Below are 16,649 nucleotides of genomic sequence, written 5' to 3' on the forward strand. Positions count from 1 at the left end.
ACAATTCCTTCCTTCCATAAAGATTTCCCAGATAAGGCAGGGAAAGTGGTGACTAAAAAAACAAACCACCCAAAACAATGAAAACCAAAACCTCAAAGCAAAGAAACCCCACCTACAGGTAGACTCTTCTCTGGCTTTCTAAAAATGTACATGCTGTTAAAAGATATCATTTTGAATCCGAAAACCAAACAAAAAAGTTGTATATGCAAATACATTAAAATGGATGTCTAGCCATATGTTGATGCCTTCAGTATGTCTCCTCGGGGGTGGGGATTGCCCAGGAACTGGCACCATTGAGAATTTCCCACAGACCCAGAAAATATGAAGGACCTTGGATTGCCTTAATGTCAGTGTTTAAGCATCTGGAGAGTACAACAGCCATGCCCAGCTCCAATTGGTTCTCATTGCTGTAATCTCCTCTTAGGGTCCTATGAAGTACCTTCTACTTCTTAGGTGGCTGTCCACAGTCCTGATGAGAACAGGTGTAACTAAAAGCAGTAAGCAGCTCGTGGCAATGCCCACTGTTCTCCTGCCTACCTGGTGAAGACCGATGATGTCATGGATCACGGATATAGCTGCTGACAAAACACCCAACACAGAAGATAAAAATAAGTTGTGTTTTCTTTTTCTTTCTTTCATTTAATTTCTCTTTCTTTCTTTCTTTCTTTCTTTTTTTTTTTTGGAGTCAGGGTTTCTCTGTGTATCTCTGGCTGTCCTAGAACTCACTCTGTAGACCAGGCTGTCCTCAAACTCACAGAGATCTGCCTGCTTCTGCCTCCCAGAGTGCTGGGATTAAAATCATGTGCCTTCACCTCCTGGCTTAAAGAAGTCTTAAGAGCAGGAGCTACCACTGTTCCTGCATTTTGTAGAAAGCAAGCTTTGGGGAAATCATTGCGCATTTCTCAACAACGGGTCAGTAAGAGAATTGGCTTTATCAAAAAGTACTGGGTAATTAAAGCTAGAAATTCTTTTCCCTCCCAGGAAGACTGTGGGCCTCATGGGAAAATCTTAATGAGGAGCTCAGGAAGTCTTTTTTAAAGATTCAAGGGTTAACTTTTGAGTGGGGATTGCATTCAGCTGTGTCTAGAGTGCTCTGTTCTAAGTCATATGAGAAACCTCCTGGCTTCATCATCGGCCCTGCTCACAGGTTGCTAGCAGGTTTTGATAGTCCGAATTTCGGTAAATTAACTCTACAATCTGCTAAATCAATGTTTTAGTGTTAATGATCTAATTATAATGTTTCAGGCAGTGGTAGTGCAAGTTTGTGTTTGTTGTGTCTCTTTCAAAACCAACTGAAGAAAAATCCTAAGCAAGTCTCTATAACAGATCAGTAATTACTATCTGAATTTTACTTCCAGAGGTATAAATAGTGATAAAACTCTCATCCCCCATTTTGACCTAAACCCAACAACTATATTAATTTTTCATGCATAAAGAAAGAAATTATTTTAAAAACTCTTTTTAAATTATCATAAAAGGCTAAGTCAAGTCCGGAAATCATGATTCTGGGTTCAAGGTCTGGATCTTTGTGGTCTTGAAGTCACTTAATCTACATCTGAATTTTCATATGCATCCAAGATATTATTTCTGGACTTTTTACCTTTAAATGCATTTTTAGAGACCACCAATAACTTAACCAAAAATTAACTAAGCAGTTCAAATGATTTTAGCTACTCTTCATTTGAATACTGTGTCTTTAGTCTTAGAATGCAGACAGAATGAATTAACGCTATGACAGCATTTTGAGCAGAAAAATGCAACGCACAGTGCCTGGATATATGGTACCAAGGCAAGGTAGCTTTCTACTGTGTGCACACATCATCACGGAAGACCAGTGATAAACTACTGACTGCCGCATACGCACACATCCTGCTGTGAACATACCAGTCCTTGTGATCATCATGCTTTTGTTTCATGATGTGCAGCTCCAAAGTGGTATAGACACTTGCTAGCTGATCATTTCTGCATAAGGAGAAAGAATATGCAGGAAAGAGAAGAAGAGGAGCAAAGGGAAAAGTAGGGTAGGAAAGAAACCTTCGAAAATCCTTTGGTTAAAAAAGTGCCTACCCAATGCCTACCTAAAGCTAGGCAGATTAATTCCACAATGAAGATTTGACAGATTATACTGTATCAAGTTCTTACATATTCTAAGTCAAAAAAGAAGCCTAACCGGGGGGGGGGGGTCTATAAATATCTATTTGTCTGGATGGAAACTTTTATCAGTTCCAACAATCATGTATTCAGCTATACATTTAAAGAAATCAAGATCAAACTACAAAGTCCATTTTCTTTTACCTCCCTCAGTGACTCAGTTCCCAAGTCCATGTAAACTTCATGAAGGTTCTTGAGAACGTTTCTTTTACAACCCCAGAATTTAATGGAAAATCCCAGTCTATGGAGTGCCATCGATATTGCCGATGAATTAATTAGAAATAGAAATTCCATGTGTTAGGTACCGGTTTATAGAGATGAGAAGACTGGTGGCTGGCAGCATGAAATTCCAAAGACAGAACAACAAGAGGAAAATTATAACCATCAGACAGAACGGGCACTGATTTAAAGACCAACACTCCTACATGCTTCTGAGGGGAGAGAATTTCTACCAACAAGGATGGCGCCAAGTCTTTAGAAAATGGTACATTTTCATACCTTATTTAATGAAAGTCAATGTAGGAGTTGTACAATGTACCTTTAAAATACTTCTACTGGGGTAGAATAAAGTATTCACTCAGAACACCTGGTCCTCCTCTACCAGATTTACTTTCAAAAATACAGTTTTTATTGTATAATATCATGTAACTTAACCTGCCTTCATCTTTTATGCTATAATCTCTAATTCTATGGTATCTCTTGTGGACACAGAAATGACTTCCTTTTTTTGTCCTTGTGATCTATTGTGCTTCCTGGTACACAATTTTAATATGTTCCACATATCGGCTCTCCCTGTTTCAGTCACAAAACAATACAGAATTGGATCCGCGACGCAGTTTAGACTTGTCAGAGCCACTGTGATTCGGTATGCTGTAAACGTCTGCTTTCCGGACTTGTCGTTCAAGTTCATATTGCGCTCTAAAATGCAGCGGATGAGCACCATCACGTGGAAGGGCGTGAAGCATAGTACGAAAGTCAACGTGATGCCTGCAAGCAGCTTTATGATTCTTCTCTTCTCGCTGCTCTCCGTGGCTTGGTTGTGCTGCACGGCTCGGTAGACTTTATGGTTGCAGATCATGATGGTGACCAAAGGCAGCGCATAGCCCATGCATGTCCTGAACAGGTTGAGGTCGATCTGCCAGGTCTCCAGTGGGTATTTGTCGTAACACAGGGTGAAGTGCAACTTCTCCGCAGCACAATATTCAACGCTTGTTTCATCTTTCCACAGGAGGATGGAGTTAAAGATGGACTCCAATATCCAGATAGACAGGCTGCTCATGAAGGCAAATCTTCTCGTTCTCAGAAAGGAAAACTTCAGCGGGTAGACAACTGCTAAATAGCGGTCCAAGGCAATGCAGGTGAGGAACGCCGTGCTGCTGTAGAAGTTCATGTACGTGAAGAAGACACTTCCTTTGCATAAGGCGGGAGAGAACGTCCAGTTGTCCTTATTCAAAGTGTAATTGATCCACAGAGGCAGCGTCAACGCGTACAGCAGATCTGACAGTGACAAACTGAAGAGGTAAATTCCTAGCTCGTTTTCTTTCTTTGCTTGCAGAAAGGATACACATAAAGAGCCAAGGTTGGCCGGGACGCTGACTATAAACACAAATATGTAGACCACTGGGAACAAATAGTGATCTAGGTCATGCTGTTCTTCAACACACGTACTGTTCATCGTCATTGTTCGGCAGTGGCGGTTACATTACTTCTTAGGCAGTGAACAGGAAAGGAAGCCTTGCCCTCGTTGTTAAGATTTCAATGTTAACTTTTTTGGCTAGGAGTTTCTTTTTTCTTTTAGATGTTCCTTAGTTTTTGAAGTTCTAATCAATTTACCAATGCATTCAGAGAGTGATCGTAGATCAAATGTTTACATAGACTGTCACCACCGGAAGTCAGCATCCACGCTCCTGAAGGTGACTTAGAGCCTTGAACTGAGTTTAACCGCTGGAAGTCTTCATGCTCACCATCATGGGCTGTTTAGCTTTCTTGAAAGGTCACACTCTCTCAGTTTGCCCTTCTGGATCTTACAGGAGATGGGAGATTGGTGCAAATATGAGCGCGTGGGTTTTATTTTCATGCACTCCGGCATTCTTTCCAAAGTGTCCCGCTTCTGCAACGAAAGATGAAGTAGGACAGGTTAGATACTTACAGGATATACCACCCCATTGCTGTCATGGTTTCCAAGCAGCCATCTTTCATTTATTGAAAATATCAGACATTTTCAATTGAAAAATGCTATTTAACTAAAGCAATTAATGAACTTTAGTAAATAAAATCAAACTGAGATGTTTTACCTCTTTCAAATAAGAATTTCTCAAAGGAGGCTAGCTCATAGAGAATTATATTTCTCATCAGACAATGCCTAACAATCAGAATGAAAGTTTGTTAAACATTTAAAGTCATTTTGGTGGCTAAACGTAGAAAACTCAGTTATTTGGCTGTGATGAGAAAATGCTTTTTTTTTTTTTGCTTTGGAGTGTATGTAAACTACATGGCTACATGATTTGCAGGTTTCAATTTAATATACAACATCACTATAAGGCACCATAGTTCACTGAGCTTTAATACACAGTTAGACAGCTTCCCCCTCTTTTCTGTTTCTTATGGAATGTAGCTCACTGTGCCTCACTTTCATTCCATAAAGGAGGGGACAGAACCACCTCAATTCTGGGAGAAGGTTGTGATGACCGACTTCCATCCTCTGAGCTGGTTAGCTCTGGGGCTCGTTCCTTCATAAAGTGACGATGACTTTGCTCATTCCTTTGCTGCTGGGGCCACTTGGCAGTTTGGATGGTTACTGACTGACTGAGCATGTCCAGTTTGTAAAACTGTCAAGCTGTACACTCGATTTGAACAGGTTCAGTTGTAAAAATCGATTTAACTATGTGCTTAGTATATAGTCTTCTGTCTGTATGAATACAATATTGTAAATAAAAGGAGAAGGGGTGGACTCAACCTGCTGTGGTGACTGGGGTAAAAAGCATCTTGACAACACGTTTGGCACGGAGATGGTCCACACAAGTCTTCCTAAGAAATTAATTTACTTCCTTTTTTCTTACATGAAAATTGGTAAAATCAATTTAAAAAAAAACACTTAAACAGTCATGGAAAGATTCACAGAAGGTAAGGGTTTACTAAACAAAAACAAAAGTTCTTGACACCTAGAAGAAATGAACAAATACACATGTAACACAAAACGTGTATTTCATCACTTTTAAGAAGTAAAAAAGATGGAATCAGAACACATGAGGAATGAAGAGAAAGCAAAACAGCAGCGGAGGATGATAGCTCTCTCCCGTAATTCCAGTGTTTGGGAAGCTGTGGCTTAGGGATGAAGGTGAATTTGCAAACAGCCTGGGCTATAGAATGAAACCCTGACTCAAAAGCAGGGGAGGGGGGAGAAGGATGGAGGAGAGAGAAAATGTTAAGATCTAAATAGCCAGATTTTCTTTTAAAATTAGAAGAATATTTTTTAAAAAAATGTAATAGTGAAAATTCCTTAGAAGAGGACAATAGTACTTAAAGCTAAAGAGATCGAACAAAATTATCAGTGTAAAAGAAGTAGGAAAACATCAAAGATACATGGAGAGTAAACAGAAAAGGTCAATGCATGTGCAACTCGAGCTCCAGGAAGGAGGTAAAGGGAGGTCAGTGAAAAGCAGTGTTCACAAACATCGCGGCTGATTGATATCTAGAACTGATCAGGGGCACGGATCCCTCTGACTCGTGAAGCTTAGGAAGTGTCAGATGGGGCAAAGTGAACTGTTGGTACTTAGGCACACTGTGTTCAAACTGCAGAGACCAAAAACTAAGGGGAGAAAAGGGCCAGGGAAGAGAGACGGCTATATACAAAGGATACATTTCAGGCGGAGAGAACCAGATGACACATTCATGTCTCTGTGTTCCAAGAAAATGGATGTTATCCTATCATTATATTCCCGATGGGATTAAACTGCAAGACCTGAAGCAAAACCTAGACATTTGCAGGTAACTATCACTCGGGAAATCTATTCCTATTTCTTGAAGAACCCTTCAAAGGCTCTCGACGAAGACAGAAAGTGACACTCTGAACCACAGGAAGGACGGCAAAAGCCTGCTAAGGATGGGACTTTCATCAATGCCAGCAAGCACATCCTTGGGGGGTGGTTCACACATCTCAGGGAAAACACCTAAACTGTAAAAGTCTCCTCTCTTGAGACAGGACCAAGAATAGCTGGGTGGGGCAGAGGGGGGCCTCTTTTTTTGTGTGTTGCTAAATAAGTATAGGTTTTTCTCCACAAAAGCATAAGACAGAGAAAATTATTTAGGGAGGTTTTAGAGTTCTCAATAGAATTAATTTCTTTAGTTATAAACACACTTCCTGCCTTCTGAGAGCCGCCACTTGTCGGGATGGCTAGATGAAGCAGATAGTATCTTATCTGCTCTCCAACAGAGACAGCATGAGCTTGTGCTTGCCTTTTTCAAGGCTCTTCCAAGTTTGTTTCCTCCCACCTAAGTTAGTATTGCCTGATAGGGTTGCCTTTCAGGCCAAGAACCTAGCTCACAGAAAGCCATCTGTTAATGTTAGCAATGCTCTCTCTCCCTCCTACAGCAAGAGCATCACCGGGTAGCCTAGGGACTTGGTATGTATGATGCCAAGCATTGCAGGCAGCACCTGCTCATCCAATGGAAATGCATCCAAAAGTTAATGGGATATAAACAAACCGTATTACTTCTGTATCTTTCCCAATATTATTTATACAGCATTAATGAAATTTTAAGAAATAATTTTTGCCACCCTCACTGAAAATATGGATGATATCAACTTAAACTTTCGGAAGTGCCCAAAAGACAATTTACAGCCTAGCTCTAAAAATAATCTAAAAAAACGATGACACAGCTCAAAGCAAACTGATTTTACAAAGGGTTCCAGAGGTATTTGCTTTCACCTGTGAGCTTGCTTGCTGGTTACTGGGTCTCCACGTGCCTCTGGCACTATGACAGTTACTTATTAACAAATAGTTACAACTGATGCTTACTGACATTGGAAACAAAATTTCCTAACCTCTGGCAATTCCTGATTAATCTAAAAGCTATTTCTAGACCCTCTGCCCCGGTGAGGAAATAGAAGTAGGCAGCTATACCATAGCCCAGGATGGCAGAGATTTCTCCGGAACCATCCCAGTGTCCCAATAGCTGCATCCGGAAGAGAAGGCTGAGCACACACAGTCTCCTTAGCTCTACCCATGCCTTCTCCTGACTGGTTCTAAGTTTGAGATCTGACATCCCCTTACCACTCCTCAAAGTAGAGGAAACCATGTGTCTTCCTCATTTCCAACTCACTTACAAAGTTTCGTCTTATATTCACAAAACCCAAACCCAGATTAAAATGCCACGAACACGGCTTGATCGCTATGCCCAGTATGCTATGTACTTTGAACTCTCGTTCTAGCCTTTAGTATCATACTCACCCGTTTCGGGAGTGATGCTTCTCTTGAGCGAGGAGGCTGGCAGATCTGCTTGTATCAAGAAGAGAAACCAGTTGTGTTGTGGGGACAGGAAATTGCACTCATATTTTGTCATAAACCAATGAGGAAGCAGCTTCTTAATGAGAAGGCTTACATTATCTGAGTTCAAACAAAAGGATCCCTTCAGTACTTTAAATGATGTTTGGGTCATTTATTGTGGGGCAATTTTCTTAACTCATTTTTCTTTGTCTCTTAATTATACTTGTATACTTCCATGTATGCTTTTCTATTTTCCTGTATATGTATGCGTGCGTGGTGTATGCACACGTGTGTGCGGTGCAGGTGTGTCACCTGTGAGCGTATTTTTTGGAAGCCAGAAAAGGATGTCCAGTGACCTGCTTTGTTTTTCTCTCTGCCTTGTTTCTTTGAGTCAGGGTGTCTTCTTGATTCTGGAGGTGGACTAGTGGCTAGCAAGCTCCAGCAATCTTCCTGCCTCAGCTCGACCCACTGGGCTGGGGTAACAGGCAATGCACATAGCTATTACGCACTGGGATCCCAGCTCAGGTTCTCACGCTGCGCAGCAAGCACTCTTACACACTCATTCATCTTTCCAGACTCTGATAGTTATGCTTTACTTAATAGGATGAGTCGCAACTATTCAATCCATTCTTATTATACAGTGACTGTGTGGGTATCTACATATTACCCAGAAAGGAGCATACTACCACGAAAGAGATAACCACACAGTTACAACATAGACACAACAGGAACATAGATAAGCACCTCTAGATAAACTTGAATAAAGCATTGAGTCATTGGGATGTGTGAGAACGGAGAAGATGCCGTGAACCCTATTTGGGGTGTTTTGGTTCATGGAAATAAAACAAGAGGCAGAGTGGTGGTGGTGAATACTGTGGTTTACTGGCAAAAATGGCTGTGGATATGCGTGGGCCAGGAGAGCCACCTTTGTGAATCCCTTCTTCTTCTGGTACTAATAGGATTAGATGTGTAGTATTTGATTACAGAAACATTTTCTCTTCTAGTAACCCTCTGAGAATAGAAAACAGTGATGGCTAAAAGCAACCGGAGTGACTGACTCAGGCAAATAGATAACCATGAAATTTGAAAATTTGTTTGTGAGTGATACAGATTATTATTTTTAAAAGCTAATGCAGTACTTTAAGAAGGTGACTCTATACAGTGGTTTAACACAAAATGAAATCAAGTTTCTAGAACATCCTACTTCTGAGAAAAGTTAAGAGATTATTTTTAAACTCTCCCCCAATAAAATTTACAATTAGAAATGAGGGGAAATTATTTTTGAGTATGGAATTAATTTTTAGTGGAAAATTCTGACTTATTTTTAGGCTCTAGTCAGGATACATTGTCTGGGTTGGTAGATGGAAGAATGGAATTATGGGATACAGCCAATTTTTTTTTTATCTTGGAGTAACTAAAGGATATCAGGAATGTGAAAGCTTTTGAAAGTCTCTTTACATGTTTCTAAGAATAATAAAAATACGCCTGACTTTGGTGGCACACACCTTTAATCCCAGCATTCAGTAGGAAGAGGTAGGTGGATCTCTGAGTTTTGAGACCAGCCTGGCTACAGTTCCATTGCAATCAGGGATATTCAGAGAAACTATCTCAAAAAAAAAACAAAAAACAAAAAACAAAAAACCGAACGAACAATTTAAAATGAATTTGTAAAGCACTCAAGAGTTTGTAAATATCATGCAGCAACCGAAAACCTCAGGGTATACTGTCATTGAGATGATATGTCGAAACTGAATGGCCAAAGGTGTCAGGGGCAGTGCTGGAGGTGGCTGATTCAATGCAGTGCTCCCCTGCATCCATAGGGATCTGAGTTCGAGTCTCAGAACCAATGTCACAAAAGCCCAGTGTGGTGATACATGATTGCAATCCCAATATTAGGAAGGTAGAGACAGGCAGTTCCTGGTTAGGCAAAGTCTGTCTTAAATTTTAAAAAAAAGAAGAAAAAAGCAAAGGTTGATGGTGCCCGAGGAGCAATTTCCAGGATAGCCATCAGACTGATACACACATCTGCATGCATGTACACACATATGTGAATCTGCACACACATACATATACTTACATGTACCTACACACGCCTACAGAAAAAAGGCTTAAAATTTACCAAAAAGAAAATAATAATTTCTGTTTAGTCATAACTACAATCCCCAAATCTTTTTTTTTCTGCTTGGTTTTGCACGTTTGCCTAACTATTGTTTTCTATTTCGTGAATCACATCTAATTTTACCTCGATAGACCCTACTTCTGTTTTTAGAGAAAGAGCATTTTCACATCCATGTCAAGTTATCTATGTACTTTACTCTTCAGAAAAAAAAAGAGGATGTAGTTAGAGAATGTGAAATACAAACTTTCACTTCTGCTTAAGTAAGGAAAAAAATGTTGCTTACTTCACACAAGGAGACCTTCACCAACTTTTATGGATTCTGCACCTTGTTTAGTTAAAAATATGGCAGTATCATATTTTAATTATAGGGATATTTAATATGAGTAGTTAGACGTTTCAGAGCCCTGAGATGCCGAGGTATTTTAATGTAAAGGTCAATGAACAGTTATTGAAAACAGAGAGCACTGGCTTTGCGGAGTCAGGATTCTTGACCAGTCAGTTTTCTTGTCTTCTGAGATCACAATGTGGGCACCTGACATTGGCCAGAGGCAGCACATTGGGCTTGAACTAGGAAACACGGCAAAAGAATGTGGACCTGCTGGATTAGGACTTCTCCCTGGGTAGACAGCGGGGATGAGTATTCTGGTGATGAAGGCTCCTGTTGTTGTGTTGAAGCTGCCTCCTTTGTCTGCTGCTATTCCCAAGGAGAAAAACAGCAAGTAACTAAGGCAGGATCCTGTTCCGACATCCCGCCACGTATTCTCATCTTTCCTTCTTTTTACACACATAGCCTCAGTTAGTCATTTTGTGTCGGTTGCCTAAAGAGAAAAGATTCTTGGCACCAAGGGGAAAGCCTATGGATTGAGTTTCAAAAGGGCAAATGAAGGAAAGGAAAGGAAAGGAAAGGATGGGGTTCTGGGCAGCTTGGGGGGAAAGCTGCTGAGATACAGTGAGGGTTTTATCCAAACTCAGATGTGATAGATGCCTAAAGTACAGGCCTTTAGAAAGTTAAGTATGAAGACATGAATATAGGTTAAATGCTTACACTAATTACATACTGTGATGGTAATATTTTTGATATCCGGGGTTACACAAAACCCACCCTTGAAGTTAATGTCCTGTTTTAACATGAATGTGGCTGATAGCAAAGATCGAACGATGCCTGTGTGCTGTTATCTCTGTTGGGCCATATCCTACTGGATGTTGAAATAATCTCCCTCCTGAACTGCGTTGTGGTTTAAACATGAAATGTTTTGCAGAACCTTCTGTGTTTGAGTGCTTGGTCCCCCTCTGGTGGTGCTATTCGAGGAAGGTTGTGGAAGCCGTAGACGTTGGAGCCTTGTTGGAGGAAGTGGGCCAGTGAAATGGGCCTTGATTTTGTCTAGCCTGGCCCCACTTCCTGTTCACTGTTTCCTGGTGGCAGACACAATGTGACCAGTGACACCCATCACCCCCTGATGCCATATCGTCTCTATCATGATGAATTAAAACCTCTTAAACTCTAAGACAAATAAACCCTTCCTCCTCAAGTTGCTTCTTGTTAGTTATTTGGTTACAGTGACAGAAAAAAAATTAAAAGTCACTAACATATAAACTGCTACTTTCTTCATGCCTAGGCACTAGGTAGACTCTTAAATTCCTCTCCTGGCAGGAGTGCGGAAAAAAGATACTGACAATATCAAAGAGAGCAGACAAACCACAGATCCAGCCAGAAAACCCCTGGCTGTCTCCTGCTTGAGCAAATGCATACAGTAAACACGGCTGACAAGTGAATTACAGGTAGAGGAGGCAATTTTCAAAGTGGGGAAACTTGTTGTGATGATCACAGTAGCCAAGGTAATATTCAGCCAAGGTTCTTTGCTGCAAACAACAGAAACTGTGGCCACCTGCCACAGAAAGTGACCTGGGAAGCTGTCAGGGTGTGGTCCATGAATGATGCAGAGCCCTAAGGATGTGGCTTAAAAAACTGCTTAGAGACAAAGAACAGAAAACCCCATCACCTGACCCAGGCTTTCAGGTTAGGATGCTGCTGACTCCACTGTGCCGGGAGTCTCTGTGGCACCACCTCCCCTGGATTCCTGGGGTTCCGGTGTGATTTCTCCACTCTGTAATTTCTGGTCACCCTTCCAATGCCAAAGGGCAGTTTGAACTGACTGAAGGAGTCTGGTGACCCTGTTGAAAGCAGGAAGACGGAGACTCTCGTTTCTTCATTCTCGAAGGAGGCATCATCTGCCTCCCAGCACTCTTACCATGGGGATTTAGTGATAGGTATGGATGATTATAGAACCAAAACTCAGAGCCAAAGCAAGGCTGGTGAAATGCCTCGGCGGGTGAAGGTGATCACCAGAGTGCTTGATGACCTGAGTTCAATCCCTGGGACGCATGTTGAAGGAGAAAACCTCTGGCCTCCATGTATGCACAGTGTCAGGGATGGTCAACCCCTCAAATAAATAAGTATCTAATAAAAAAAAGTATAGAAAAAAGGATAAACAGCATTAAAACAAGACAACACAAAAAAGTGCACCCAGTTCCCACTCAGTAATAAATCCAGACCAATACAAAAACAGAAACCTATTTATTTCTGGATTTGCTGAGATGTGAGAAAGGAGGAACACTCATGTACTGTTAAGAAACTGCTCCGTGGGCAATGTACAATTTATTCCACATGGTAGACTCTTCCCTCCAAACCATTTTCACTGTTATCTAATGCTCCGAGTTAGCAGATTTCCATCATGTATTAAAAAATAATGTAGTTAAAAAATGATTTGGTGTTTTGCCTACATGTATGTCTGGGCACCAGTTGCATGCCCAGTGCCCATAGAAGCCAGAAGAGATTGCCAAATCCTTTGGGATTGGAGTTACAGATGGTTGTGATGCACCACTGAGAATTGAGGATGGGTCCCTGGAAGAGCAGTCATTAATCCTGAGCCATCTCTTTGGTTCCAATTATGTGTGTCATATATATACATAAACTTTATGAGTGTGTCTGTGTGAGTGCATGCACACACATGCGAGTCATACATGTGTGTCATATATAACATATATCTTATAATACATATTACATATATTTAGATGATGTTCACGAATATGCCAGTGTGAGTGCATGCACACACATGTGCGAGTCTGCATGTTTATAGAGAGAGGGCAGCCAGATAAGAGCATTTGATGACGAGACACAGGAGTTACAGCTGTTTATTGATGCCAGACTTTCTAAAAACTCCAAACTCTAGCCCTTCTGGCTCTGTATGTAGTGCTCCTAACCTGGAGCCATCTCGCCAGCCCCACAATCATAGAGTTTTTGATGGAATTTGATTTCCAAGCCCCTGTTGCTTCACAATTGCAATCAAGCAACTATATCCAGAGTCAAAAGAGCAGAGCAACCAGCAGATATTACAGGATGACTGTGAAGAGACATCTTCACCTCCTGTCACACACTGGGGATGGCTCTGAAGAATGCTTCCAACTCTGTTAGTGAATACTTCATCTTATCTCTTCATTCGACTGGTGACCTTTCAAAAATTTAAAATCAAGAAATACATGCTGAATATGTATATGTGTTGGACATTGCTTAGAAAGTGTATGTGCATATGTGTGTGTGTGTGTGTGTGTGTGTGTGTGTGTGTGTGTGTGGATACACAGTATGGAACAACAGCTGCAACAGACTGTTACAAAACTTAATCAGCACATTTTCTTAGAGGGCAAGATTGCTCATCTTTTCCAAAAGATTGTTTTTTCTCTTGTTTTAACTTATAAAATAGGTTTATAGGGACAGAAATAGGATGCACAGGAATACTTCTGATTGAAAGCATTCAAAATAACACATTTGAGAGCTTGTTTGGAGGTTCTAGCAGGAGAGCGCAGCCACTTGTATATCCTTGACCAAAGACTGATCCTCCTCTATTCGGGGAAGGTCGTCCTCTTGGACCGAGGGCACAGCTTCCAGAGCGACACACATGGAGTGGTGAGGGAGGAAGGGACACCTGCCTAGCCTGCCAGATCAGCCGAATCAACCCTGGCGATCAATGGGGTGACAGACGTGGCAGCCAGGTTGCCCTCACATCCTAAAATAACATATTTAAAATGTGTGACCTTTGACCTTCCTATCCCAGTCTTATCCCATTGATCCTGAATCCATACACATGAGAGAAACTAAACATGAATGCTTTTCTGATAACCGTGATTTCTCTTCATCTCATACAGTGGATTTTCTTTTCCACTTTGTGTACGTGTCTTTTTTTTTTTTCTATAGAATGCTTCCTTGTTGGTTTCCTGAGATTAGATTAGAGATCTAAAACAACAGCTGGTTTCTTTGATGCATGAACTGCAAATGCTTCCTGGACGGGTGGAGCAGGGGTGGCCGGAAGCTACCTGTTCTCTTAATGGTTTCCGTGTCCTCTTCTCTCTAGTTCACACGTTGCACACCATCTGTGTCTGTGTGCCAAGGAAAAGCCGGAATGGGGTATGCTGCAGGATGGCAGATGCTGGGTGCTGGTGTTAACTTCCTCCTTTCAGGTTTGTGGCATGAGTTCCAGGTTCGGTGAGAGACCCTGCCTCAAAAAATGAGGTGGAGAATTGGGGATGTTCCTCAGTAGGTGAGAACACTTACTGCATCAGCATGGGGACCAGGTTCACACCTTCCGCACCTGCATCAAAAAGCTGAGGATGGCAGCAGGCACCTGAAATCCCAGTGCTGTGGAGGGTGAAGGAGACAGGTGGATTACTGGGGCTTGCTGGGTCAGTTTGAAATCCCACCTCAAGGTCATGATAGAGCAAGCCACCCGAAGACCTACTCTGGCCTCTTCAAGGATTCAAGTGCATATCCTCAAATATGTGTGCATCTCTCTCTCTCTCTCTCTCTCTCTCTCTCTCTCTCTCTCTCTCTCTCTCTCTCTCTCTCACACACACACACACACACACACACTTGTACAAACACATGCATATGCACACACCTACGCATCTAAAGAGGTGGAATGAGCAAAGTTCTTGTCCAGAAAGAACCTAGAGATATCACAGCAGCTCATAAAGTCGATTATGGGATTTCCAAGTGATTCGATTTTACCCTTTCATATAACTTTCATATAATTTCCCATAATTGTGTTTGTGGTGGTTAATCTTCACTATCTATTTGACTGAATTTAGAATTACCACAAAACACACCTCTGGGTGTGTCTATGAAGTTGTTTCCAGAAACATTTTTACAGAAGACTCACCCTAAATGTGGTTTGGCACTGTAGAAGGGGGGATGGGTCCTGGACAGAGCAAAAAGGATATAAGCGAAGTGCCAGCGTTCAGCTCTCTCAGCTTCCTGACTACAGATGCTAACTACCCAGGTGCCACAGGGTCCTGCTGGCATGACTTCCCTGCCAACTGGGAGCCAAGATAAACCCTTCCTTCCCTGGCTTAACCACTTTGCTACAGTAACGAGAAAGGTACCTAAGAGAGCAGTCCTGAAACACAGATTTAGCTTTGTCCTTAAGGAACGACACAGGAACAATGTAACTTCCTACAGAGATAATTATGCTAATGCTCACATTCCCTTGTCTTCTCTTTGCCATTCTGGTGTTTTAGGAGCTTAGATGGGAACTCAAATGATTCTATGCTTCCCAGTAAAGGAAATTTTAGAGGAAAAAAAATTTTCTCTTTAGTCTCTCACTCCCTAATTTTCTATATCAGGGGAACCAGAATTCCCTGGTTAGGGAATTTACAACGTCCCTAACGATTTAGGGGTATCTCCTGGAATCAGTTTCCTGACAGTGGGTCAAGGAAGTAGACATTTACCTTTGCCATCTTTGGGTCCTGGTTGGGCCTAAGGATCAAACTGATGTGAAGAAGTAGGTGGGAGAAGCTTACAAGTTCAAGTTACGGGGCACAGAGCCATACCCTAAAAAAACACCTCTTCCCCCAAACAGGTCAATGACTTATAAGCTGAATCAGAGCACCAAGTAGCTGGGGTTTGTAAGATATGGTCATGTAGAGGGGTCAGCAGTGGTGTCCAACCTTTGCTATTGTGACACTCTGTTGTCAGCTGCAGACTTCACACTTGATGTCTGCACATTTGAGTGTTTTCTCTTTGAATCATGAACAGTCTCCTAATGTTTTGAGTTAGGTATATGCATAACTTTGCGGTGGGCTGCTCTCCAGCTAACATCTGCTACATGTGGTCTGCAGGCCCAGGTTCGGATGTACCTGGTAGGGTATTTAAGTGGCTAGAGAGTGATCAGGAAGGTAAGGGTTACTGTAACAAGAACCGGCAAACAGTGCTGCTTCCTAATGGTTTAGTCAGGGCGTCTTTCGTAAGTGACTTTCATATTCCTTTAAGAAACAGAATAAAGGTCAGAGTATCCTGGACTTATTATTGTATTGTTTAGCTCTTCTAATTCAAAATAGTCAATATGTTATGGCAACATTTTGTGGTGGAGTAATCATATTCTTAACTCCTTTAAGGCTAAAAGCCCTGGATACAGCAGAGTGCTTAATCAAATAGAAAACTTTGCCAGTTAGCATTTGCTAAGTGCTCCTGAGTGCCTGTTATCTTACTTTTATCGTATTTAATCCGAGGTTCCCTGACTTGCCGTTCTTGTTGGTTTAGAAAAGTTCAGAGTCCTAACACCAAGCAACTCAACCAAGATGACCGCTGAATTGGGTGCTTAGTTTGGGGTTTCAAGCAAGGCCCCCGTCCTTGCTGTCTCCCGCTGAGAATGATCTAGGATACTAGGGTAGGACCACTCACGGCCCTCTTCTTTTGGCAGTTGTTGACCGTCCACTTCCCAGTCACTACCATGATCCATCAGGTGAGGTAGCAAGAGCGGTCACTAAGCAATTACACGCACAGACCGGCACCACCTCATTGACACAGGAGTGCCAAGGTAAAGCTCGCTCAGCTTCTCCCTGCT

General features: G+C 41.7%; 1 protein-coding gene across 1 annotated transcript; it reads right to left on the minus strand.

The window, feature by feature from the left end:
• Nucleotides 1-2,444: 2,444 nt before the first annotated feature.
• On the minus strand, nt 2,445-7,672 carry Gpr65 (G protein-coupled receptor 65). Its single transcript, XM_075948174.1, has 2 exons — nt 7,602-7,672; nt 2,445-4,261 (listed from the first exon to the last, which is right to left on the minus strand). The coding sequence occupies exon 2, from the start codon at nt 3,830-3,832 to the stop codon at nt 2,819-2,821; it is 1,014 nt and encodes a 337-aa protein (XP_075804289.1). The 5' UTR covers nt 3,833-4,261; nt 7,602-7,672; the 3' UTR covers nt 2,445-2,818.
• Nucleotides 7,673-16,649: the final 8,977 nt, after the last annotated feature.

The sequence above is a fragment of the Microtus pennsylvanicus genome, chromosome 14 (genome assembly GCF_037038515.1).
Source record: "Microtus pennsylvanicus isolate mMicPen1 chromosome 14, mMicPen1.hap1, whole genome shotgun sequence".
Classification (NCBI taxonomy): Eukaryota; Metazoa; Chordata; class Mammalia; order Rodentia; family Cricetidae; genus Microtus; species Microtus pennsylvanicus.